A 27,461-nucleotide genomic window follows, 5' to 3' on the forward strand; every position below is an offset into this window, starting at 1 on the left:
GCGTTACTTTGTTGAATCCCCCTCCTGCATTAACATAGCACAAGATATGCTCCAACAGGGACCCCTAGTGGCGACATACGTAGTGCATCCACCATATATTTAAACTCACCCATGTCTCCTCCACATTGTGATTGACACTTAAAGGGATATTCCGCCATTTTTGGAAATACGCTCATTTTCCACGTTCCCTCGAGCAAAACAATCGATATTTACCTTGTTCCCGTTCATCCAGCCATTCTGTGAGTCTGGCGATACAACTTTTAGCTTCAGCCTAGCATAGATCATTGAATCGGATTAGACCATTAGCTTCTCGCCTGCTAGCTTCATGTTTAAAAGTGACTAAGATTTCTGGTAATTTTCCCATTTAAAACGTGTCTCCTCTCAAGTTAGAAAGTGCAATAAGACCAACTGAAAATGAAACCTGGCGTTTTTCTAGGCTGATTTGACATGGAACTACACTCTCATCTGGCGTAATAATCAAGGCAACTTGCAGCTACTGGCACTACTACTGCTTGTTGTCTATGGGGACTATTTTCAGATGTCGCGTAAGATATCACTGCGCCTATGGTACGTTTGCAAGTTGCCTTGATTATTACGCCAGATGAGAGTGTAGTTCCATGTCAAATCAGCCTAGAAAAACACCAGGTTTCATTTTCAGTTGGTCTTATTGCACTTTCTAACTTGAGAGGAGACACCTTTTAAATGGAAAAATTACCAGAAATCTTAGTCACTTTTAAACATGAAGCTAGCAGGCGAGAAGCTAATGGTCTAATCCGATTCAATGATCTATGCTAGGCTGAAGCTAAAAGTTGTATCGCCAGACTCACAGAATGGCTGGATGAACAGGGAACAAGGTAAATATCGATTGTTTTGCTCGAGGGGAGGTGGAAAATGAGCGTACTTCCAAAAATGGCGGAATATCCCTTTAAAAGCTTCAGTCCTATTTGTGTTTTTGTTCATTCATGTGTTTATATTTTTGTGTTCTTTCAGTATTTCTGCTGCGTCTTCTCTGTTACATGTTTAACTATCTTTTGCAAAAGATGTGTAGCCACTGTCTCAAAGGACATTGTGTGATGACCAATCTTTTGGGTAGCAATTCTTGAATCAGATTTAATGTTTAAAGTACCATATCTATTTCCCCCATAATTTGTATTATGGCCTTTCATTATTATCACCCTTGATATCATATTATATAAACATCAATTTTCCCCCCATGTTATTCTATATTTCCTCATGTTATTCAATCTCTCAATCTCTGTTGCGCCACACATGTTGTGTGAATTCACCTTTACCACAGTCTTGTCTGTAAGGAGTAAGATTTGTCGTACTATTTCACCGAGGTCACAAATTCATTGGAACAAGCACCATGCAGACCAATTTAGGTATCTATGTGGATAGGCCTTTTAAGTCATGGCATGATTGAATGGCAATATTGTAATATTTACTGTACATTTTGTAATATAAATAAATTGTAAAAAAGAAAGTAAAATCAAATTATACGTCAAAGTAAGTTGTAAATTTTAACACAAGAAAATGTGCTGCTAAGGTCTGTACATTGCACCTCAGTAATACCTGAAAGTTGAATGTTTGTTAATGTGAATAAAATGACGTAAAAACCTGAGTTGATGATTGCTTTGAAGAGCCTGAAATATATATATATATATATATATATATATATATATAAAATGTTTTGTTATACAATGTAATGTAAAAATAGTAAGAAAAAGAAAGACTCATAACTGACATTCGACTGGTTGTCTGTGAAAACAACCAGTTTGGACACACTCTTTGGATTCTCATTTATACTGTAGGCCTTTCTCTTTCTGATTTCAATAAAACTGAGACTGTATACAGTAAGTATTTGAACCCATGCTAAAGTTGACTAAAAAGAGGAATATAAAATCATCTTTTGGAAATTGATATTAATGCGTTAATTAAAAAAAAACGAGTAAAAATCCAACCTTTAAGGGCATCAATTTTCTTTGTGAATGAAGAATGTGTCATAAATAAATGTTCTTCCTTAAAATACAGGGGCAGAAGTATTTGACCCCTATGTTAAATCCCCATAGAGGCAGGGAGACTTTGCACATATTTTTATTTTTAAAGGCCAGCTATTTAATGGATCCAGGATACTATGCATCCTGATAAGTTCCCCTTGGCCTTTGGAATTAAAATAGCCCCACATCGCATACCATTCACCATACCTAGAGATTGGCATGGTGTTTTTTTCCCAGTTAGCCTATTTGATGCTCATTCAGCTCAATGCAAATCAAACCAACTAATGGGCTAACTGAAAAAAAAAACACCATGCCAACCTCTTGGTATGGTGAAGGGTATGTGGTGATGTGGGTCTATTTTAATTTAATTTAATTTAATTTAATTCAACATACAGGTCAAATATTTATTACCTCTGTATTTTAAGGAAGAACATTTGTTTATTTATTACGATACATTCTTCATTCACAAAGAAAATTGGTGTTCTTAAAGTTTGGATTTTTACTTATTAAGATCAATTTCTAAAAGATCATTTAATATTCCTCTGTTTAGTCAACTTTAGCATGGGTTCAAATACTTATTCTCCCCACTGTATATCCATGCTGTCTCAAATGTATAAAATGTATCCTCCTCCTTATAACCTCAATGCCTGTGCAGGGTTCATTTAGCGATACAAAACCTTGATCAGGAGATTACAAGAGGTTGCAAAGGACAGGCACGAATATTTGCTAAATGTGGTCGAAATGCAGTAAGTACTGACACACAAAGAGCAACATTTGTCATTTTAATTGTTGCAGGTATGATGACCTCTTATCTCAGTCCAAAAAGCAAACATTTTATTGGAATTTACAAGCCACTGTTTGCACTTGTGTACAACATTCAGCTCGTATAACAGATAATATGTATTTATATATTTTTAATTGACTTCAGATACATACAACACAACCACTCATTTTCTGAGCCCCTATGAGGCTCGGTTAACATATTTACATTGTTTTACCATCAAGGTTTTCCACAACATACATCTTCACGTTTCTCACATCCATCAAAACATAAAGTTTACAATAGAAAAACTGGGAGACTGGTGTTACTTGTGTGGAGACTACTGGTATTACCATAATGCTACAAATCAAGACTCTGAACTGGAGGTTGATTCTCTGATATTCTGGCTCAGAAAACGACGCCATGACAGAAAGCACTGAAAGCACGTGACAATATCAGACATGGTCTTCTGAAGATCTCTCACCCCGACCCCAACTTAGATTAAGATGCACAAATAGTTCGATCACATTCCTGTTGGCGAAGATTGAAGAAAAAAAATGATCTGTGCTCTGCCCGACTAGTTTGTCACCAATGTCTACAATTGCCATCAATAACAAAACGTGAATTGGCTTCAGACTACAGTATACCCTAAAAATAAAACACTGCTGTGTAGAAGCTGCCGATATAACAGCGCTATGTTAAAGAGAAAGGCGTTCTAACATGAGTATCTGACCTGCTGGACGATGACAGTCATGGCTGAGAGACATCATCAGAGAACATTATGTCATTTTATTCCAAAACATCTACAATGACAAACAATCGGTGGGGAATGAACACAGAACAAACGGTAGATGAACTGCCAGCCTGCTAACGCTGTGGCACGAAAAAGCTCTCCTGAACTAGAGGCCGTACCGCTGACTAACATGCACAACAAGTTTTAATGTTTAATCTTTAAATCTGTGCTGATTAACTTGAGTTGGACACCCAGGGCTAAGGCTTTAGCTCTAATACAGGAAATACGGTGTTTGACCAGTTCTACATGAATTGCATTTCAACAGTGATAAAACATTGGTAAACATCAAACTGCTTGTCCGGCACAGTGTAACAACAAGGTGTGAACAGTAGCATAAACGGTGCAACGAGTCCAATCCCATTCCACTCACTCTATACAGCGGCCTACTGTAGATTTGGAACTCTGCAGTGATCGTGAGCCGGCACATGATTGGTCCAACAGCTTTCTTAAGCATGCTCTAAAAAGTCTGCCCTCAAACTCCCGACGACTGCAGGCTTGATTGTTCAGGGCATACCAAAACTATCCACACACACACACACACACACACACACACACACACACTTTCTGCTATGGGGAGGATGCTATTAACATTCCTTACTTTCCAACATTGCTTTCCCTCTCATGTTTCCTTGCACAGCGAGTCTTGCCCTAGAGCGTAGTTTTCACAGGATTACACACCTTGACTGACTGCACCGCCTCCATCTAAAAATAAAGAGTTACTTCCTCGACTGTTCTCGAGGAGGCTTTAGTGAAGTCCCTTCTCAAAAAGACAAGGCAGACGACTATATTCACAGCTGAACGTTAATTGGTTTGATTGAGCTCAGAAGAACAAACTCCACCAACTGGCACTTAAGCAACAGATGATCCTTTATACACTAGCACTGTTTACTTATAACGGCCAAGTAATCTAATACAGCATAAAGAACTCAATTCTACACGTGTTGAAAAGACACCACAGAGCCCAAACACAACCTCGCTGAAGTGCTTACGGTAACACAATGGATTGCTATTAGTGTCCAGACGTGTCTGTAGAGATGGGCCACAGAGCACGAGGGATGTACGTACATCAAAGTCTGAGTATGTTGTTGTTGTTGTTGTTGTTGTTTATGTAAGTGTTTCAACTCAACAGGAATTGTGGTGACGTGTAAATGTGCTCACCGACATATCTGCTCAATAAGCCCACCCATGTGAACAGGACTGGGGTAGATGGCACACGGTGACGTCGACGACAAGACAGATATGCAAGTTGAATAGTTATCGCGGGACGCGCAGTACAACAGAGATCCTCGCTGTCTGCTTTACTTCAGACAGCTTACAGGAAGTAAAGAACAGATTTCCCATTCTCTGACCAGAACAGTAACAGAACCAAACAGGATGATATCAAATGAGTTGGAGAGAAGCATCCTGTAGGAAAACAAACTCCTTTCTAACACACGCACGCACACACACACACACATAAACACACATTGTAAATGTCTTCGTATGAGCCTACATTACACAGTTTTGGCTGCAGACTGTGGATGAGGCTTCGCTCACGTGTGTGTGAGTGAATGAATGAGTGAATGTGAGCATGTTGGTGGGAGAGCGGCTGTGCCCTGGCGTGGATGAACAGCATGCGAGAGAGAGAGAGAGAGAGAGAGAGAGAGAGAGAGAGAGAGAGAGAGAGAGAGAGAGAGAAGGGAGGGCGAGAGGGCACCCGTGGGTGGCACTCGGCAGGCCTGCGCTGCTGTGGTGGCAGCGGTGGTGGTGGCGGCGGCGGCGCCAGCTCACTTCTCCTGCAGGAGGGCGGGGATGTTGATGTTCCAGCCGATGGCTTGCCGGTCGAAGCCGCAGGTGAAGAGGTTGCAGGCCTGGTTCTCCTCGTTCCACACGGAACAGCACACCATGCGCCGGTGGCCCTGTTCAAAACAAGTCAACAAATAAACCTGTAAGTAAATAACAACAACAACAACAACAACAACAACAACAACAACAGCACTGGATGATGTGGTCAACAACAGCACTCGCTGATGTGGTAATGTTAGATCAATGGTCCATCTGAGATGCAAACACAGGGAGGCGGAGAGAGCAGGGCACTGGGCCGGCCGGTGGCCTGTGTAGTGGCCCTGGAGGCTGAGAGGGTGAAGAGATCAGCTTGGGCATCAGCATAGTGCTGGAGTCAGCAGCCACCACCGCAGCGTCAGCACGGCTCACTGGGACTGCAGCTGCAGCAGGCCCTCTCCACCAGGAGACGGAGGAGACGGAGGAGGGACAGGGAGAGAGAGAGAGAGACGAGACGAGACGGAGGAGGGAGAGAAAGAGAGAGACAGGAGATGGAGGAGACGGAGGAGGAGGGCCAAAGAGAGAGAGGGAGAGGAGAGAGAGAGAGAGACAGGAGACGGAGGAGGGAGGGAGAGAGAGAGAGAGACGAGACGGAGGAGGGAGAGAGAGAGAGAGACAGGAGATGGAGGAGACGGAGGAGGAGGGCCAAAGAGAGAGAGGGAGAGGAGAGAGAGAGAGAGAGAGAGAGAGAGAGGAGACGGAGGAGACGGAGGAGGGAGGGAGAGAGAGAGAGAGAGACAGGAGACGGAGGAGATGGAGGAGGAGGGCCAAAGAGAGAGAGAGAGAGAGAGGGAGAGGAGAGAGAGAGAGAGAGAGAGAGAGAGAGACAGGAGATGGAGGAGGGAGAGAGAGAGAGAGAAAGAGAGCGAGAGAGAGAGAGGGAGATGGAGGAGGAGGGGCAAAGAGAGAGAGAGAGGGAGAGGAGAGAGAGAGCGACAGGAGACAGAGGAGATGGAGGAGGAGGGGCAAAGACAGAGAGAGAGACGCAGGGTGCCTCTCATTTAGTCTTTTATACATCCTCCCTTCCCTCCCTCCCTTCCACCTCCACTGATCTACGTAAAAAATGATGGGGCGGCAACAATGGGATAGTCTATCCAGTGTTAGTTATAGATCAGTGGGAACGAGCCTGGAGGATCGAGCATCGAGGATCGAGGAGAGAGGTTGAGAGGCACCCAGAGACAGACAGATTCCGGCTCCAGTTCCTCGGGCTGCTCACACTCTTCGCTCACCTCGTGCTCATCTCCAGCGTTCACACTTCCTCTCTCAACAAGCTTCCGTTTCGGCTCTTGTGTGCACAAGTTCACACTCAACGCTTACTCTCACTCTCAATGCAGTCACTCTGCTATCCACTCCAGCTTTCTCTCTGGGCCACTCACTCGCTCGCTCTTCCAGCCTCACTCTGTCTGTCACGGCGTGAGAGTGTGTGTGTGTGTGTGTGTGTGTGTGTGTGTGTTTTACAGACAGACAGACAGACCGAGAGAGTGTGTGTGTGTGTGTGTGTGACAGACAGACAGACAGACCGAGAGAGAGAGTGACAGAGAGAGAAACACACCAGTGAGCAAGAGAGTGTGTGTGTGTGTGTGTGTGTGTGTGTGTGTGTGTGTGTGTGTGGGGCACACCTGTCTGTTGCTGCGTGGCAGTCTGGCGAGCCGTACTCCCGTCATGTCGAACAGCCTGACTTGTCGGTTGTCGTGTGGGAGTGCGATGATCCTCTGCGTGGCGGAGACACTTATCCTGCGGAGTGACAAGAGCCCCGAGTCAAACTCCCCACAGGAAACTGTTCACAGGCACCGCTCGGCTCCCCAAACACCCACCCAGACACCTGCCATTAACACTCCACTGACTCCGCTACGTCACCTACTGGAGCTTTTCTTTTTTGTCTAACAATCAGACTCTGATCGGGTCTGAATCTACGCCTGGAACAGTGTTGAAAAGTCCTGCGTGAGTAGCTGACCCAAATCAGAAGTTTCAAAAGCTGTGTGGTTCATGCATTAGAGGGGAATCTAAAAAAAAAAGAATATCGTGGAAAAGTCCATTGCCCTGTCCAGACATGATGATCGATATGAAAGAAACCATTGTCTGTGTTTTGACTACATTAACTGATTAGAGAGCTCGTCTTAGGTTGACATTTCAGTCTTTTTTCTAATATTTTGAGATGCTGAATTTATGATTTCCATGAGCATAAACCATAATAATCAACATTACAATAATCAATATCAAAACATACAAAATGCTTGAAATAGTTTACTTCATGTGTAATAAAATTTTCCATGATATTCAATCTTTTTTTAGATGTACCTGTATATGTTACCAGATTTTTTCTGAGAAATAGATTTATGCTAGAGGTAATCAAACTCGTGCTTGGTCACCTGTTGACTGCTGAATCGGTGCGGATGGTGGCTATGGGCGAGCGCATGTTCTTCAGATCCCACACCTTCACCGTGCGGTCGTCACTTCCAGACACCACGTTATCTCCTGCCGTGAAGACGGCTGACGTCACCGTGCTGCGGGACACACACACCAGAGCAGAGGGTCCATCAACACAACCACACACAACAACACACACATATATATACACACACACACACACACACACACAAAAACACACACAAACACACACAAACACACACAAACACACGCACAAACGACAGCAGTTTCATCGTCCTCAAAAACAAGTCATCAAAGATGACACAAACCCTCTGCCTCACACACACACACACACACACACACACACACAAATCTGTGTGCAATCTCACAACTCAATCTCGCTCGCTGCATCATATTGGTCAGCCTTTACCCCTGGCCTCAGTCAATCAATAAGGCTGACTGGCTCAGGAACAGTCAGAAATGTTCATAAACCCTGCATGATGAGCAGGGGGATTTGGTTATCTAAACTGCCTTGCGCCGATCCATACAGCCACACAAAGAGGGAAGAGACATAAGCCCCAGCCCTGCGCAGCAGATCAATCTATAGACCCGCACTGAGCTAACATGCAGGCTCTTCCAGATCCCTAACGGAGATAACAGATGTGCAGGAAAAGTGTGATTGTCGTGACGAGAAAATGAGAGTAGAACTTTGTCCATTTAGTGCCTGTGCTTCCGACAAAGTTTCACTTTTGAAACACTGAAAAATGGCATTACATTTAGACTGCGCGGAAAGACCACTGCATATTCTTCTGTTGTCATCCTACGGTTGATGAGTAACAGAACATTCCAATGAGTTGACGGTCATATTCAAAATTAAGAGACCACCGCAAAGGGATAAAGACTTCTAATCTAATCTAAATCTAAATTTGAATATGGCCATCAAGTCATTCGAGTGTCACTCGGTAACCACAAGATGACATCAGGAAAATGTGCAGTGGTCTCTTCATTTTCTCTATGTATTTCCGTTCCAAAATGTATAAAACCAGCTGTGAGTTTAACACCAAATGAAGAAAAGCAAGACTGACCCACAATTTACAGCACAGCCAGATTTTTACACTCCTGAAAACCCCTCGCTCAGCTCCCTTAGACTGCAGCTCACACACACACACACACACACACACTAAAGGAGGTCACACACATTCATTTAATACAGCCTAATATCTCTCATTTATAATGTCAGCTGCCGATGTCAATCCCCCCTCCCCCTGCAATCTTTTCTCCACTCTTCTCAGTTGAACACAGTATATTAATAATGAAATAAAAAAAAGCCGAGGGATTGGCTGTGGTGTTCTGTTCCAGCTGCTGATTGAGATTAGCCCAGAGGAGAGAGCTGGTAAAGCGAGCCGGGCGGTGCGGTGCGCTGAGCGCTCGCTACCTCCCCCTTCATTTAAACTGACATTAAATTAGGCTTTAATTAACTGCTCTGAACCAGGGGCTGGGGTGGCAGCAGCACTGGAGAGAGAGCCCCTCCCCCCCCCCTCCTCCTCCTAGCGCCCCCCCATCCAGGAGCCAGACCTTACACAGAGGCTCTCATGCGGGGCGGAGAAATCTGTGGTGCACCGTGGAAATGCTTTCTGACACTGCACATCCCCCTCCTCCCCACCCCCAAAATACCACACACACACACACACAGTACAGTCCAGCAGAGAGAAAGAAAGAGGATTAATAAATTCAAACCTTGATTAAAAATCTTATTATGACACTCGTGTTTCTTTTTTTTCCAACACCCATTTTCATCCCCCCTTGAGACCCCTTGACAAGTAAGGTCAGCGTGATTAGGACGGGCTTGGGGGAGGGCTGCATCACTTCCGTGTGTGTGTGTGTGTGTATGTGTGTGTGTGTGTGTGTGTGTGTGTGTGTGTGTGTTTGAGGTTGTGTGTGTGTGTGTGTGTGTGTGTGTGTGTGTGTGTGTGTTTGAGGTTGTGTGTGTGTGTGTGTGTGCTTGTGTTTGTGTTTTGGCCACACAGTAAATAAGAGATGATACAACCAATGTAGCTGAACAACTGAAAAAAGGTGATGAAAAATATGTTAAATTACAAAAACACAAAAACGCCATTTGAAGTAAAAAAAGAAAAAAAAAAAGAAAAAAAAAAGAAAAAAAACACCACACACAAATGTGTGGCTTCCCCTCTCTCCTGCAAGTTTAGCTTTAGCGGGTCTCCTGCTCTTGTTAGCGCACGAGCCCCATCGCTGGGTGCTGAGACGGAGCAGCAGTATGATGGCGCACCTTCCCTTCCCTTCCCTTCCCTTCCTTTCCCTTCTGCTGCCAGGCTGCTTCTGCCCGACGACTGGCTCTGTAATTACTTGGCCTCATCAGTGAAATATCAGCCTGTCTGGAGCCTACGGGTGCACTTCAGTATTTACGGCAACCTAACCGGGTGCACGTCAGTATTTACGGTAACTACGGGACCACTTCAGTATTTACGGTAACTACGGGACCACTTCAGTATTTACGGTAACCAAACCGGGCTTAAATAAATGTGCCCTGCACATCGGATCAACTGCTCTGCGGTGCAGTACCTTGGGTATACGTACTGTTTTACACTTGGCCTCTCAATGCCTCAACCAAACTGAAGAAAATATTGAACGCGCAGATTGCTGATACATCACCAGATTACGTCCAAGTATCAACTAATTAACAGGCCTATACACTGAAAAACGCTAATTACAGAGGTAATTATGGGTATTATCAGCTTGATACAGCTGCTGCCATTACAGATTATAGGGAACTGCACTATGAGAAAGAGTGTGCTACTACTACTACTACCGTCATTCCACCATTAGCTACAGAAAGTGGCTTGTGTTACAGTATGTCATGTTAAGAGTTCAAACTAACTCTGAATAATTAGCAGTATCTCAGTGGCTGTTTAAGAATAGCAAATGCCCTCAATACCAACAGATTCCAGAACCTTTATGTACACTTATGTGTGACTTGTCTAGCTGTGGCCACACCAGGGCTTCGCTCTGACTTTCAATCAGGTACAGAAGCATAAGCTAGTCTATTATCTGCAAAAGGAAAAAAAAATCACGGGCGACAGCGACCTCGTTCACTTTCCGAGGCTGTACTAAGCCCAGTTCTACAGCTAGAATGAAGTCCATGGTTCCAAAACCAACACACCCATTATTAGTATCACATGCTAGTTCTACTTCAAATCTAGCCAACATTTGATAAGAGAAAAAACAGCATGTTCAAAAATGGTCTTTGAATTCTCCCTCTCTCTCTTCCATGTGAGGGCCGTTTCCTTCCTTTTTTTCAGATTGACATGGGCTATTGTGGACATTGTTGAAATTCAACTGGTTCTGGTTGATCTGTGATTAGTTATAGTGGATAAAAAAAAAAAAAAAACGCCCTTTCCAGCTAACTATCTTTTATTGGAAATCTGTTGGCTTGTTCTGTGTAGTATCTGTGTTCAAATTAAAAAAATAAAACTAGAACAATAATATGTTAATTGCTTGTTTACATTAATTCCATGATATTACATTTCAATATTCATTACAGAAAAGCTTATTTATAAAGAAGAAATGAAAGACAATTAATCACAGCAAAACTGTGGGATTAATGAGTTAATTTTATAATAATTTGACAGCCTTTACTGTACTGCTGACCAAGAGAATGGAAATAATTAAAGCATTCTGGTGCAGACGAATTAATATGAAAGTCAGAATACTACTGAACCTAACTAGAGTTGGCCTGTGACAAGTTCAGTCTTTCATCACTTTAACCCATGAGGCTATGGCCATGAACTCACAATGACAAAAACAAAACAAACAAAAAAAATCAACCAATGGTCAATATCTGCATATCTGCAATGCAATGACCATACCTCAAGTTCTGGTAATTTCTATAGGGCTTCTTCATCTTAGCTGGAATAAGTGAATGACTTTCTGTTCAGAAACATCACAGTCAAAAGTGACCATCGCTCACTAGGAATCCATGCATGTGTGTGTAGCTTTCAAAAGTGTCACAGCACAACTCACCCAAATATACCCATGCATCTCAACTCTCGACTGTCTCGTTTCTCTTTCCTTCAAAAAAAAAAAAAAAACGTCTTTCTTCTTTCCTTCTTAATTCTTTCTCTCCTTCTTTCATTTTTGTAAGGGAGGAGTAATTGACTCAACACACTCGTGTCAGTGCAGTGAGTGAGTGAGGAGTGGGGGGGGGCGAGGAGAGGGGGGGGGGGGGGACAGCTCTGCGGTGGCTAATCCCATTAGCACGATTGTCTATTGGAGAGCATTACTCGCCAGAATCCACAGGAATTAGACATGTTTGGCGGAGGACTTAATGAGCAGCATGTAATCCGTCGCCAATCAAACAGGCTTCAAGAGCAGTCGCTGTTAAAAGACAGTGAAAGGCCTGCCATTTCTCAAGAGTGGCGAGGGGGGTGTGTGTGAGAGTGTGTGTGTGTGTGTGCGCATCGGAGGTCACATTACACTTTTCCTCAGTCCGTCATTCTGACAGACAGAGTTGTACAAATCCCGTCATATCAATAGCTACGCCGTCATTCTATTTTAATGACAATAAAACATTTAATTTCATTTAATATTCATTCGTTCATTCATTACCAATCATAACACTATCAAGAGGAATGATGAAGACAGACACGACTTGCCCACTAGGTCAAGTCAAAGAGCAAAAATGCCAGTGTTGAGCCCAAATAAAGTGTGAGCGGAGACAAGGAGAATGTTTCAAGCCACTTTTGAGAGGTGAGTTTGTAATCAACTGTTTAGTGGCAGCATTTTATCACCATTTATGTCCTTGAGTCAGAAATGTTGATGTTCTGCATATTCTAGCAGGATCTGGCAATCGCTGTGCGGCCAAGTAACGCAACATATTTTTCCGTCATTGGTTAAAAAAAAAAAAATCTGTCAGTGACAGAAAATAGTTGGCTAACGCAACCTGTGGTGTGCATATGAGCATATGTGTGCACGCACACACGTGTGGGGGTGTCCTTTCAGATAATGACCAATTACAGTTCCACACGGAAAAGGAGGGAACTGAATTGGAATTCTGGCAACTCCAGAGAAGAACAAAACAGTGTTGTTTGATGTCGAAGTAGAGATAAAGAGATAAAATCCACTCGTCAGCATAGGCTGAAGCTTAGACATTGGGAAATAGCGATACAGTACGCAACTGACATACGGCTCTGGCAACTGAGATACGACACTGCCATCTGGTGGTGGTCATAAGAAGCGCAGGATTGAAACATTCAACAATACAGTTGAGTTTTATCAAAGTTGAGATGCAAAGGTGAGTCATTCTAAGCATGTTATCTTATCTGTGTGTGTGTGTGTGTGTGTGTGTGTGTGTGTGTGTGTGTGTGTGTGTGTGTGTGTGTGTGTAAGACTCACTCGGTGTGCCCCTGAAACACATTCACTGAGTGGATGGATGGGTCCCTGAAGTCCCACAGGCGGAAAGTGGTGTCTCGTGATGAGGTCACCACCAGTCTCTGGGTGGGGTGTGTGCAGCAGTGGGTCAGCTCCTGGTCATGACCTGCCCATCACACACACGCACACACACACACACACACACACACAAACAGTCAACATTAGATGTCATTAAGATACCCATTAGAGAGGATCTGCTGTCTAGTCTATGGTTGCAGAAATATCATCTCTGGCTAAGGTCTCAGTACTAAGAATATGCCTGCAAACAGCTAACTCTCCATTTTCCATCAGTACACAGGATAATGGACCAATAGAAATGGAGGAAAGGAAGAGAGAAGGCTACAGTGGCAGAACCTGTGAGTGTGTGGTAGATACAGTAAGGAGAACGTTTCAAGCCACTCTTGAGTGGTGATTATTTTGTACAGTACAGTTTGGTGGCGACACTTTATCACGTCCTCCAGTCAAAAATATAGACGTTCTGCTATTCTAGCAGGATCTGACAAGGGCTGTGTGTGTGTGCCAAGTAACGCAACGTATTTTTCCGGTCATGAAAGCAACGGTGGCAGTACTGTACCTGTGAGAGTGTGGACCAGCTCGGAGGTCTCCACCTCGTACAGGTTGGCCGCGCGGTCCCAGGACGCAGTGACCACCTGCCGCCCTCCAACCAGCCAGTCGGCGGCGATGACCACCCCCTGGTGGCTCTTGAGGGTAGTGGTGGCCACGCGCACCGTCGGGCACTCGTTCACCCCGTCGCCCTCGGGGTCCGCCTCGTCCTTGTCCGAGAAGTCCACGTCGTCGTCACAGGACACCTGCGGCAGGCCACAGCGGCCCCGCGCGTTCACAGCCACACGCAGCGAGCGAGAGAGAGAGAGAGAGAGAGAGAGAGAGAGAAAGAGAGAGAGAGAGAGAGAGAGAGAAAGAGAGAGAGAAAGAGGGCTCAAGTTAGAGGAGGTCCTGTAAAATCTCAGCCATCCTGTCATCAAGCCTCTCTGTTGTAATTACAACACAAGCAACGAGGGAGGCAGCCATTTTGCTTCAAGGCCTTTTATCCATCCGATTTAAAAGAGTGAGAGTCCCGGGCTCCAGGCGGAGAGGGAGTGAGAGATGTGGAGATGTGGAGAGTGGGGCGAGAGTGGGAGTAGAGGCAGGCAGGTAGGAACAGCACTCACGCTGATGTCTGCTGGAGGCTGAGGGAGAGGCAGTTGGACCATGTAGCGCCAGATGTGTGCTGTCTGATCTCCAGATGCTGTCAAGACACATAGACACACACACACAGATGGACTGAGAAGCTCACTTCACAAGACAAACAGTCTGCTATCCAAGCATCTCACAGCACTAATTAAATGTTTCCACCAGTTTTCATTTTTTTTTTTCATGCCTGCATGTGTGTATGAGTGTGTGTGTGTGTGTGTGTGTGTGTGTGTGTGTGTGTGTGTGTGTGTGTGTGTGTGTGTGTGTGTGTGTGTGTGTGTGTGTGTGTGTGTGTAAATACAATGGTAAGAAGTATGCTGATACTCCTCTGTGTTTTTCACTGCACTGGCATATGGGAGGTGGGGGGTTTAACCTGTATTCACCTGCACACTGAGTCACAGGCTTAATCATGTAGGAATTCTAGTAACACCTCCACCAATACAATGCTCCTATTTTAGCTAGAGGCAACCACACTGACGAGGATGCAGAGATGATTCACCAGAAGCTCACACATTCATTTGAAATAAGGTGGATAGAACAGTAAACGGTATAACAAGTATGTCCAAATATTAAAAGTAATGGTTTAAAGCAAGAGCTTTTACAAACATATAAAGTCCCATGTTGAACATGCACTGCTGAAAAAAGCCAAAGATTCACTGTTCTAGCTTACCTGTCAGGGCCATTTGCTCTGTGGGGTGGAACTTGATGGAGTTCACTGCAGATAAAAATAAAAACACTGATTAAACCCTCTTCTATGGAATCCTAAGAATGCAAGAGTGGAACGTTCACGTGGTTAGTGCTCCTGTGTGAGGACAGCTACTGTAGGCACTCACCTGAACCTGCATGGCCCGCATACTTCAGAAGACACTTGCCAGTCTCAATGCTCCACAGCATGGCGCAGTGATCTGACAACACACATGCACATCAGTCAGACTCAGCTACAGGTACACCAGACTCAGCTAATGTACATGCAAGTGATATTACAAATGAACCTGAAGGATATTCTACAAAAAAAAAAAAAAAAACACTTTTAGTTTAAATTTAAAGTCAACATATTTTATTTATACCTACATCTTCATACGGACTAAGCTGATTATGATCGACATTGCAGTTTTGTACTAACATAATCACCGAAGCATAATAAAAGACACAGCAGAAACACTGATCAGACACAGCAACATATTGCAGAGACCTGAATGAGACAAGCCTAATGTTGGCTCACCACAGTATCTCATCAGAGACTGTTATGACATATCAGACCACAGCATTCAAAACCAAGGCTATCACATGACTTTCTCCTGGTGCAGCACCTGTCTAAAGGCAACATGCTGCAAGAACAGTACGACCTTAATAAGGACGTTTGTTGGTTTTTTAGGCTCTATTTTGCTGCAACATTTTGATGTGGAGTATTCTATCAAACCTAAGAAAACAGGCATTTAAAGACCCTTCAAACTGAAGCACCTGGGGTTATGCATACAGTATGCCTTTGATAGATGACTGACAGAACCCCCCCAAATAAACAATCATAACCAAGTATAGCCTAGCTCAGTACATCCAAAACTATGATTCACCTTTAACAAAACGTCAAGTAATCACATAGTTCAAACAATGAAATCATAGCCTGTTTGTTTGCACAGCTGGGAAATGTAGCTTATGAGGCAATAGTCTAAACATACATGCCTTGTGTTTCCAAACCACCTATTAATAAAACAGCAGATCTAAAACAGTCAATCCTCACAACCTTCTCGTTTTAGTAAACAAAACCCACTGTCCAACCCATGAAATTCCATTCAAAATGCTAATGTAGATTTAGTCCAGGAGAAAGGAATTACTTTAATTGTTATGCTTGAATCAGAATGAGAGATGCCAAACCCATGATGGATAATTAAAAAAAACATTATCTGAAATTCCCACAGAACTTAGACTGCCTGGTTATTGTGAATCCTAGTGATGCACTACTGAGGAAAAGACTGCCTGGTTATCGTGAATCCCAGTCATGCACTACTGAAGAAAAGACTGCCTGGTTATTGTGAATCCTAGTGATGCACTACTGAAGGAAAGACTGCCTGTTTATTGTGAATCCTACTGTAGTGATGCACTACTGAAGGAAAGATTGCCTGGCTATTGTGAATCCTAGTTATGCACTACTGAAGAAAAGACTGCCTGGCTGTTGCGAATCCTAGGGTGCCTCTCAACATCTCTCCTCGATCCTCGATTCTCGATCCTCGAGGGGCGTTCCCACTGATCTATAACTAAAACGGGATAGACTATCCCATTGTTGCCGCCCCATCATTCTTTATGTAGATCAGTGAGGATCGAGGCCCGAGGAGGAAGGGAGGACGTATAAACGCTGAATGAGAGGCACCCCTAGTGATGCCCTGCTGAAGGCCTTCTACCTGCAGATGCAGTGCCCAGCACCACGGGGTGGGAGCGGGTAACGGCCAGGTCCCAGATGCCATCTCTGTGGCCCACGTACTCCTTCACCAGCTGACAAACGGCACGGGATGTGGTGGCTTTGAAACTGGAGACGATCTGTGGAGGAAAGCAGTTCTGTAAACAGGGCCCCAAGAACACACCAGTAGAGACCAAGATGCAAGTACCTTTCTCGCTCTCTCTCTTTCACTTTCTCTCTCTCTTTCTACCTCTCTGTCACGCACACATACAGTACGCAGCTGGAGCTAAAGTTAAACAATGATAACCAAGCAGTAAAGCAGGCAGCACAGGTTTGCATGGTCCTGTGCTGATAAATGCTGGCTGAAACACACACACACACACACACACACACACACACACACACACACACACACACACACACACACACACACACACACACACACACACACACACACACACACACACACACACACACACACACACACACACACACACACACACACACACACACACACACACACACACACACACACACACACACACACACGCACGCTCGCACGCACGCACACACACACACACACACACACACTCGCACTTCATCATTTAGAAGCAGAAGCCAGGGAAAGGCTGCCAGTGTAAACAATAACATAATATGTAACGCATTTCATACAAAAAATGTCATGAAGTCATAATTTTAAAAAAAGCAACGAGAACCAGCAATAAAAGTACAACTAGAACCAAGAAGCCAGATTATGTGGGGGGGGGGGGAAACAAATGACCAAAACATCACAATACATTTAACATAATTCCTTCGAAATTCAAACCATAATACACAAATACAAATTCAGCAAATGAACAACCGCAGAAATTCTATTCACTCGAGACAGGGAACAGAATTGAATACAAAGGCAATGCCTGAAGTATTGAGAGCAGTACAGTACATTTCCAAAGAGAGACATTCTTTTAAATGACACTATTGAGCAAACAAGCCAGTGCAGAGGAGCAACTGCAGATAAGCATAATAGGGCACTTGTTGCAAATAATATTGTTTCAGTGGCAGTGGGGAAAACCATATTCAGTTCAGCCATTGCCAAAGCTGATCGAACACTATTTCACCGACCTCTGACAAACATTATGACATTTTATTGCGAAAGATCATTTGAAAATCATTATGCAAAATGTAGCTCTTTCTGACCCCCCCCCCCCCCCATTCCTAATTAAAGCTAGCATACACACATGATCACTGACCTATTCATTATCCCCTTTTATACACACTCCTCCCATCGGTTTGCCTACTTTAATGGCCCCACGTGGAGAATGTTTTCCCATTAAAACACTCATCACAGAGGACATACAACTCTGAACACAAATGAGCACTTAATGTTCAAGTTCAACAATTATATTGATACTACAACCCATAATAATCCTGGTGCATAGTGTGGAAAAGCCACATGCAGTAGGGACCTACTGTACATGCACATGTAGAAGAAACAAAATGAAAATGTGTTGATGAATATGACGGTAGAAAAACTGGGCTGTGGGGAAGAGTTCAAACTAAAGGCTGGAGGGAGAACATACTCATACAGTCAACCATGACGTTCCAAAAGTACATACTGTAGTTTTAAAAGTTACTCTGAAATATCATAAATATCAGATTTAAAAACGTATACCACAGAATGTGTACCAACCATACCAAAGCTCAACCAACATCTAATTCATGGTGAAAGTATATCTGTGATTGGTTTGTTTGAAACTTGAAAGGTTGCCTGAATAGAGTATTTAGAAAGCAGCATATGCAGGCTATGACAAGCTTTAAGCACTAATGCCATATTTGAGGTAATACCATCACTGGGTGCAAAACCTTGTATTTCACGAACCATGTCAAAAGAAACTTCACAAAATAATTCAAGGTACTCAATAACTCAAGGTATGCTGGCACAATATAGCAATAATGTTTTAAAAACAACTGTTACACTACATGGTCAATAGGCTACAGGCTTGTATGGCCGGCTGGCTATGAAAACATAACATGGATCAAAATAAGATACTGTATAGCCTACAAGAAATAGCCTATCATTTGCAATGACTGAAGCAATTGAGCTGAGCTGAGCTGAGCTGAACTCCATAAAAGCACCTGCTTGAAACCGTAACAGTGAAGGAATCCAGTAACAGACAAACCATATGCAGAAAGTCAACTCGTTCAGCCATCCCAAAATCAGGCCACACAAGCAAATTGTCTCCTGTTCCCAAAACACTTAAAAAAATCAACAAGACGTGATATCCAAGGTTTTGCACCACAAGCTATGATATGGTAAAAACAAAGAGAAAAGCCATAGTCTCTGAGTGTGTGTGTGTGTGTGTGTGTGTGTGTGTGTGTGTGTGTGTGTGTGTGTGTGTACTGTCTCTGTCCACCCAAAACTGTTTTTACTGTCCAGTAGGCCGGTGGGCAACGCTGGGTGCAACTACACACAGGTCACAGAGGAAATGGCACCTAGATGTTTAAATGAACTTTATTTCAACTAGGACATGAGCAAAGAGCAAAGAAACACAAGCTGCAAATGCCTATGCATGTCAGTGGTTATTGATGAAGCAAGCACAACAGCACAACATACCTAAATTGAAAGGTCGCAAGAAAGTGGCGCAACATTTGTTGTTTACTTAAGAGCCTGTACAACTGAAGTCTGTTACTTCAGTGTATTTTTTTTTTTTTCTTTGCAAAAGCTCTTAACAGGGGAAAAAAAAAAACTAACGCTGAAGCTAAATACTGTACACTACTTGTGTGTTCCTAATCTTTAGAAGCCAGGGGGCGGGGGCGGGGAGGGGGGGTCAGAGATCGCCAGAGACCCTGCCCGCTCGGCCATGAGCATGCATTTGGGCACAAAGGTGAAGCGAAAAAATTACCCATGAGTCTCCACCCCACAACTCCCAGTTCCCCACATTGAAGTTGCGTGGTCCACCTACTTTGCCATGGAAAGAGTTTGAGCGCTAGAAAATTGTCAAGAGTGAGAAAGAAAGAGCAATTTTAAATGTACTTGGATCAAAAAGTGTCCTAATAATGAGAGAAAAGAAAAGTGAGCGACGAAAGAAATTTCAGAGTTTAGAAATAATGGAAGATGACATGGCAAGAGAAGACCTGTGGTGAACCTGCATGCAACTGAAATGGTACACAGCCATGACAAACTGCTACAGTTGCTGCGCTGGTTGCACAACACATCTGTAATTCCTTATAGGAATTCAAAAGCCTGCTGCAGAACATCCGTTCATATAATCCAAGAGCTATGCAATGAATTGATCAATTTCTATACCAGCAAACCACTCTGCAGGCATAGACAATTACAGTAAGATGACATCAGCAGTACAAAACATCATCTTCCTGATGAGAAATAAACATCCTAAATGAATGACTAATCTTGAGTTTTCATCTTAGAACCTAGCACATTATTGTCACCAATTTCTTACTCAACTTCTACTTCTTCTTGTGTGAGCAGCACAGAACATTCTTTCACTGAGCATGAGTGATGTCATCATACTAAGCTTCCTTATACAAAGACTTGGCAAACATCTCAAAGCATTAAGTTCTACACATGGACAAGGGCAAGCGAACACACTGGAGGATCAGACTTAAGGGACAAACAGGATTACAGTTTCATGAAGCATGAGCAGCACCACTGCTTATTTCCAGCCAGTCACTTATGATGGCAAAGTAGTCCCACATAGCCGAGGACAACTTCAAACAATTTGGACTAGTTATGGGACCCACTGATAGCCTTCCTAATGCGGCCTGGCAGTGGGCTATACTGTACATCAAAGGGCCCCTGACACACGGACAGACCCAGAACAATGTGTCTCAATTTCACAGTCAAGGGGACATTTGTTATGCACTCTTAAACATACCTTGCTTGTGGAAGCCTTGTATGTGGTCTTGAGTTTCTGGGAGAGCTGGCTTGTGCTATGGCTGGCTGCGTAAACAAATCAAGAATGAAGTGATTATTAGATAAAAACAGAAAAAAATAACCCATCGGTGATCGTCATCATTCAAGAGGGGTGAGCAGAATTCCATTATAATCACCAGGACCTTTTAACTGGTCATATCTGAGAGCTCATCCCAACACTTCTGCACCCTCACGATCACCACCCCAATACGATTTATGGTTTGACAAAACTAGTAGTAAACATACAAACAGCTAGTTCATTAAGCTCATTCAGCTCAGCTAAATCTTTAATTAAACAACCTGGTAATTAAGTGTGATGTTTGCATGTGAATAGGCAGTCACAGCTCTGCAAATAAGGAATGTTCAAGCAAGTAATTTATTTTGCACCAAAACTCTGCCAAAAAAAAAGCAAACATTTAAAATCAAATAGACTAAATCATATAGGAAGGAAACTGGAGCACACTGATCTCACTTGCAGTCTTTTATTGGTGCAAACAGACTAACGTTTCAACACTTGTGTCTTCAAATAGACAAAACTATGTTGCAGAAATCCAGAAACATTGGAAGAGTTTACCTTTGGTTTTCAGAGCTCCTTTGGTAAGGTCTCCTCCATCCACTGCCTGTCCCTCACCAGTCAGGCGTTCATTGAGTGAATCAATTTCTCGTCGCACTGCAGACAAAACATTCCAACAACATATCATAAGCAGTCAAGACATCTATCTCAAACCTCACCAATATTACACACCATTACAAAATGAGGTGTAGTTTAAGAAAAAGAAACAGTTGAAAAAAACTGTGAACAACAATGGTGAGCGTTCTTTACTGTAGATGTGGACTTTAGCAGTACTGGGGCCAACCTTTCAACACTTACATTCTATGTTTTCAATGTAGAGGTTTTCAAATTCACGCTCTATCTGTCCAAAAAGGTCCAGTAGGTTACTCCTCAAGGATAGGGGCAACTTGGAGTCCTACAGAGAAGAGTTTAGTTTACAATGTGTAATGTACAGTGCAATACACAGTCAAGATAAACAACACAGGCCATCTGGTTATTAAAGCAATATTGCTTCATATCAAACCACCAACGTATGTGGAACTACTGCAATAAGGAAACAATGGATAACCGCAGCAGAAGTGGGCCTGTTAACTGTGTGGTGGTGGTGAAAGTAAAGTTGTATCTACCAGCAGTGTGGAGATCTTCACTGGCGGTACTACGACGGTTTATTGACACAATAAAACAATTAAATAAACTGAGCAAAAACACTACATTCTTAGACATATGTTAGATAACATAAGCAAGAATTTCTACCACAGTAATTCCCTGTTACCATTCCATGAATACCATGAAAGGAGTTTCCAAAGCAACAAGCATATGTTTACCAGATTATCCTAACAATAAAATAACTACTGGGCTATTCCCCTATGAATTCAGCAAGGGTGAGCAAAGGAGCATTGTCTAGCATACAGCCATTTTATAATTACCTTCTACATCAATTCCAGGTGCCTATTCCATAAATAAGCCTACTATATTTAATATTGGCTATTTCACAGGGATATAATTCTACTATACTAGGGAAACTACATCACTAACTGTTGCCACAATTAGATGATGTTCTACAACATTAAAACACAAAGCAATCCTACTTCATAAACTTACCTCCATGCTTAAGACTATGTAGCTCCCAGATTTCAGCAAGATTAAGACTAGGTAAAGAAAAGCAGTCTGCAGTGAAAACAACTCACTGAACTAAAGACAAAAAAGGTCATTTCAAATGATTATTACACTGCTCACTCTACTGTGTAAACTCGTCAACATCTACACCTCCACACTCAGAGCCCTGCATAACTAAGTGTGGCTCACAACTCTCTAGTCTGTCAAAGCCACATGTAAATACACAACACAAAGGGAGGGGGGATGGCTCCACTCCTAGCATTCATTTTCACAAAGCAACTCAATCATGAGCTGATGTCAAGAACTCCCTGGCTACCCCACATAACGACATAAAGACTAAGGCCACGGGCACACAAAACCAATGGATATAGTGTTTCTTACCACTTTCATACCTTTAACGACACCGGTAAAAAAGAAAAAAAAACTGCATCCACACACAGAGGTGATACCAACTGAAAGTGCTGTAGAGCATATGCCAGGCCAGTCGATGGCGCTGTGACGGTGAGGAGGCAAACTTTTTTTTTTCCAGTTGCGCATCTGCGCAGCCTCAAGCGCAGCTTTACACCCAGATGTACATAAGTTGGTGTTGAGTGTATTGTTAGCTAGCTGGCAGGCTACATACAGTAGTTGTGCAGTAGGCCTATGTATGTGTGTTAAGTAAAGTGGAGGGTTGATGCTGATAGCTTAAAGGAAAATCTCTGATTCTGAAAGTCACTAAGTACTGTCAAAAATGAAAAAACACATTTATTCAATAGAATATCAAATGCCATAATTTTAAGTGTATCAAAGTAAACTACAAAGGAAACATTAGCCACACCATGTATCAAAATAAAATACTGTATGGAGCATAACACTTCGCAAACCTTCTGTATCTGCCATTCAATCTATTCCTTCATCAATAGACTGACTGTGTTGATTCAGTGGACAATGTTTGAGTGCAACAGCTGACCTGCCTGTTAAATCTCATCATCTCATCTCTAAATACTCTATCAGAGATGCACTCAAAAAGTCACAACTAAACTTGTCAAGCGGCAAAAAGGGATAAGTCTCTGACATCATCAATGCATGCCCAGATTGAGCAATGATGCAGGGCAATATAACCAGTTCCATGTGTTCCATTGGATGACTAAAGTTCTCAAGAAAAGTATCATTAAAGTTTCCAAGAAACTTGAGGTTAGGGAGTGTATTGTGTGTGTGAACAACCTACAAGTTACTCATCTTGCACTGGATCATCTTCCTGAATTTGAAATAGTATGATCACAAGTCTGGGAAAATGACTTAACTACATTCGTTGTTTGCAACAAAATGAGACAAAATACATGCTGTCTGTGCTGTTAAGTGCTACATCAATTGGTCAGAGTGCCCATGCTCAGACTGTGGCTTGGTAGCCTGGAAAATCCAGACGCTTGTAATCTGAAAGATTAAGGTTCTGGCCACGAATAATGTAATGGCCCAACCCGAGGGGCGGCCGGCACCAAGCATGCATTTGAAAATCTCACTGCAAGCAATTGGATAACACTACGACCAATGTTTACCCTGACTGATTCCTGACTTCGACGCCATTGGATAACACATGATGATCAATGTTTACTGACTTCCAACGTTGCAGCGCTGTCGTAATCAGTTTAGCTCGCCTATATCGGATACATCAATTTGATTGGTCCCGCAGATGCAAGTGGTAGAAGTAACGTGCATCATTGCTCATTGCCAGAGTATCTTTCAGAATTCAGACACAATTCAAATTGAGCTCTCACGAGAACTCCAAGGGCCCCAGGCAACCACCCCTGAAAAGCCGCTGTTCTATAAAGGCCTAATGGCTCTGACCTGGTCACTCTTCTTCACTGAATATGGGTCAGTGGAGGGACACACTTGTGTATGTGAAACTGCACCTGTGCCTGTGCCTGTAACCCTGCCTGTGCGTGTGCAACCTCAAACATAGTGTCAGCAATTAAACCACCAAATTACATTATTAATGTGGTGTCAAAAGGCCTTGGGAGAGGTAAAGTCTGGACAAGATTGTTTGGTTCTATTCTATTCCAATTCTATTGTTTCAGAGAATGAATCCTTTCACTTTTTCTTATTACACTTGCTTGCCGGCTGTCTAGTTCTCCAGGTAGCATGTGGTTTAACCACAGAATTCATCGTGTTCACACCATGTAGCAAAATGAGCTCATACGTTCATTTTGTCCAATCATTAGCTTGCATGACTACACACTCAGTGTAGACTCTGTTGATGGACAGCTTTTCAATCAACCGTCACTTACAATAGCTGCTATAATTAGGCTACCATTCCCATTTAAAGTTTAAAGAGCAATGATATAGAATAGTTAACACTTTTGCACAATATCTAATTCATAGGTGAGGATGTATCTGGACAACTGTCAGCTATGTTTATCACTGAATTACCCTTCCAGTTTGCATGAGGGATAGTTCATGATTAAACCACAACAAAGAACACTGTGGCAGACAGGGCCAAATGTTGGAGGATTTGAATTCCAAACACAAGAGCTCATCTGTCAATATCGTTATCGTTTAAACTGTTAACCATTCTTATGTTTTTTATTGACCCAACATCATTCAATGAGGATAATCATCAATACTTAGGTTAACAATTACCTGTAGGCCTAAGCTTCTGAAGCAAAGAAATGGTTCACTTACGAATAAGTATCTTGACTAGGATGGAGACATAAACCTGAGGAATGTGTTCACACATTTATCTGTGTAACAGCACAGTCACCCTAAATGAAGCAGGCTGAAATCCTCATACTTTTTCTCTATATTCATGCACACAAAACATTGTCAGCTATGTTGTTCAACCGGTTCAATGCTGTATAACTGCCATCCAACTGTCACCATGATAGCTACTGATACAGATTTTTATATATAACAGGGCCCGCCTTCAGTAAACTTAAAACACGTCCTCTCTTCCTGTAACTGGTTGTGTGGTTATGTGTGGAAGAGAGACCAGTGCAACGTGTTTACTTACTCTTTCGCTTCATTCTACAGTACCATGCCGTCAACCAAATCAGTCAGATCACATATCCTGTGTGAGTACAGTTGGCCTGCCTGTGAGCATGTAGTATGGCAAAGAAAGAGTAAAGAGTAAATCCTCACCTGTCCCTCCAGCATGTCTCTGTGACCCGAAGGGCGATCCTGCTCGGTGCTGTTAGTTCGCCGTATGGACAGGCTGTGCGACTTGCGTTTCTGCTTGGCTTGTCTGGCGGCTGCGCTGTTTCCACTTTCAACAGGCATCCCTCCTCAGTGACGTCGACACACAAGCTTCCTACCTGAAACTGAGTAAACACAAGATCCAACCTAGTTGCTGAGATGTCTCCCTCTGGCTGCTAGTCCCATCCATCACAATGAGCCATGCAATTATATACATGCCTTCAGCAGCACAGCCATGCAGTCAGTATGCAAGCATTTTCTATTTTTAAAATGCCCTAATTCTGAAACACTTATTGATGATATGGACAAATTGCTTGGCTTGTGGTCAGTCTTTTCAGACTCCGCAGACATTGTAGGGGCTAGTTGTGAAAGAGAGTTGGATTTTAGACTGCAAAATAAAAAAAAATAAAAAATAAAACACAGCTCACAAAAACTGCACATAGGGGAATGAGGACGTAGACAATTTAGCTGGTGGGAAACAAACATGCATGGATTGGTGACAAATGTGTTAAATGGTGGTGACTGAAATAAAATGTGTGAAAGCAAAATAAAGTACCAGCGGTGAGGAGCAGTGATTAGACAAAGCAGAAGCATCTTCAGGATAAATGACTCTGAAGCAGAGAAGGCCTCGGTGAGGTGGTCGGTCAGACGCCTCTCCACCACTGAACAAATGAAAACGTTCGAAAAGTTTAGACTAGATTAGATGCAGAAACCCAAAACATGAATAATCGACGGTATCTGTCTAAAGGCTTTCGAACAACCAAAACACACATCGAACAACCCTCGCTCAGACACAAATAAACAAACAGGGAAATGCTAAGCTCAAAGATCAAAATGACAGCAAACCTGTCAAACAACACTGAGCACGCTAACGTTACGCATGTCATATGACAGCATGTCATGTACCCGAGCCCGTTTACCCTTATTAGTCAGGTAGCTAACATTTCCCTTTTCCTACTGTTTAAACCCGCCAGGAGTTCTACTTTAATCTGACGCTGCTTTATGTCTAGTCACGGACACTAGTCAGCTTCAAACTCCCTTTTCATGTAGTATGCGGCCTGGCGAAGGATAACGTCGAGCCTAAAACCGACGTTATTGCAATTAACGTTTACCAGAGAATGTCTAGGTCTCGGAAGCTAGTTACCCTTGCGCTTGAAAAAATTCGATGTTGCACACGTTCCCAGCTATCAAGCATTTATTTAGTTGAGTGCAAGGTCAGAAACTGTAACAAGCCGTTCTCTCGTTTGCTATTATATCCTTGCAGATCTTGAAAGGCTACGTACATAGCCAACCATGTTTGCAGTATAGATCAGGGTTAGCGTTAAAGTAGTTAGCTTTCTGCTGAACGACACAGTTCTGGCATATTGCAATGGCCGTGTTTGGCAGGTCAGCTGTTTAGCTAGCTGGTTACCCTAAACGAGGAGTCACGAAAAGCTAACAAGCTAATCGAGCTAATCACACGAAACATTCACGTGTTGAAGCTCGGTTCCTCTACTTACATTGAATGTCGTTTATTTGGGCAGCTATTTTACACTGTTCACTGATAACCAAAATGGCTTCAAAGCTGAATAGCTTCTCCTCCACGATTTTTCCAGATGAACTAACGTTAGCTAGCTAAAAGGCGTCAAAGATAGCTAGCCAGTTTGACGACAACTACTGTCAAGCAGGCACTTCCGGCTAATGAAATAATTTTGGTGTCAGTATAAAAGTCCACACCATAGATAGGAAACCAGAAAGTAATGAATATTTAATGCTCTCTATGGAAATGCACCAACAGGTGTTTGCTCACATGAAACTTCTTCAGTTGGCTAAGGAAGTGAGTGTGAAAGGTGTTTATATGCCATTCAAATTGCTGTTATTGTATGTGACAAGAAATGTAAAGCAGTCTGTCAATGTTATGGTCTGATCACATTTATTAACTATT

At 42.9% G+C, this 27,461-nt stretch overlaps 1 protein-coding gene across 2 annotated transcripts; it reads right to left on the reverse strand.

The window, feature by feature from the left end:
• Positions 1 to 2,762: 2,762 nt before the first annotated feature.
• Positions 2,763 to 27,197, reverse strand: wdr37 (WD repeat domain 37). Of its 2 annotated transcripts, XM_062520869.1 has the most exons (15): positions 27,037 to 27,194; positions 26,094 to 26,199; positions 25,484 to 25,662; positions 21,572 to 21,668; positions 21,275 to 21,370; positions 20,663 to 20,727; positions 16,771 to 16,906; positions 15,208 to 15,279; positions 15,045 to 15,089; positions 14,353 to 14,429; positions 13,758 to 13,992; positions 13,148 to 13,289; positions 7,741 to 7,875; positions 6,991 to 7,105; positions 2,763 to 5,448 (listed from the first exon to the last, which is right to left on the reverse strand). In XM_062520869.1, the coding sequence occupies exons 3-15, from the start codon at positions 25,619 to 25,621 to the stop codon at positions 5,317 to 5,319; spliced, it is 1,485 nt and encodes a 494-aa protein (XP_062376853.1). In that variant the 5' UTR covers positions 25,622 to 25,662; positions 26,094 to 26,199; positions 27,037 to 27,194; the 3' UTR covers positions 2,763 to 5,316. The 2 variants fall into 2 exon arrangements, with proteins under 2 accessions (XP_062376853.1, XP_062376852.1); XM_062520868.1 differs by lacking the exon at positions 26,094 to 26,199 and having other exon boundaries at positions 27,037 to 27,197.
• Between the last annotated feature and the right edge of the window lie 264 nt (positions 27,198 to 27,461).

This window comes from Sardina pilchardus, chromosome 19 (assembly GCF_963854185.1).
Source record: "Sardina pilchardus chromosome 19, fSarPil1.1, whole genome shotgun sequence".
Classification (NCBI taxonomy): Eukaryota; Metazoa; Chordata; class Actinopteri; order Clupeiformes; family Clupeidae; genus Sardina; species Sardina pilchardus.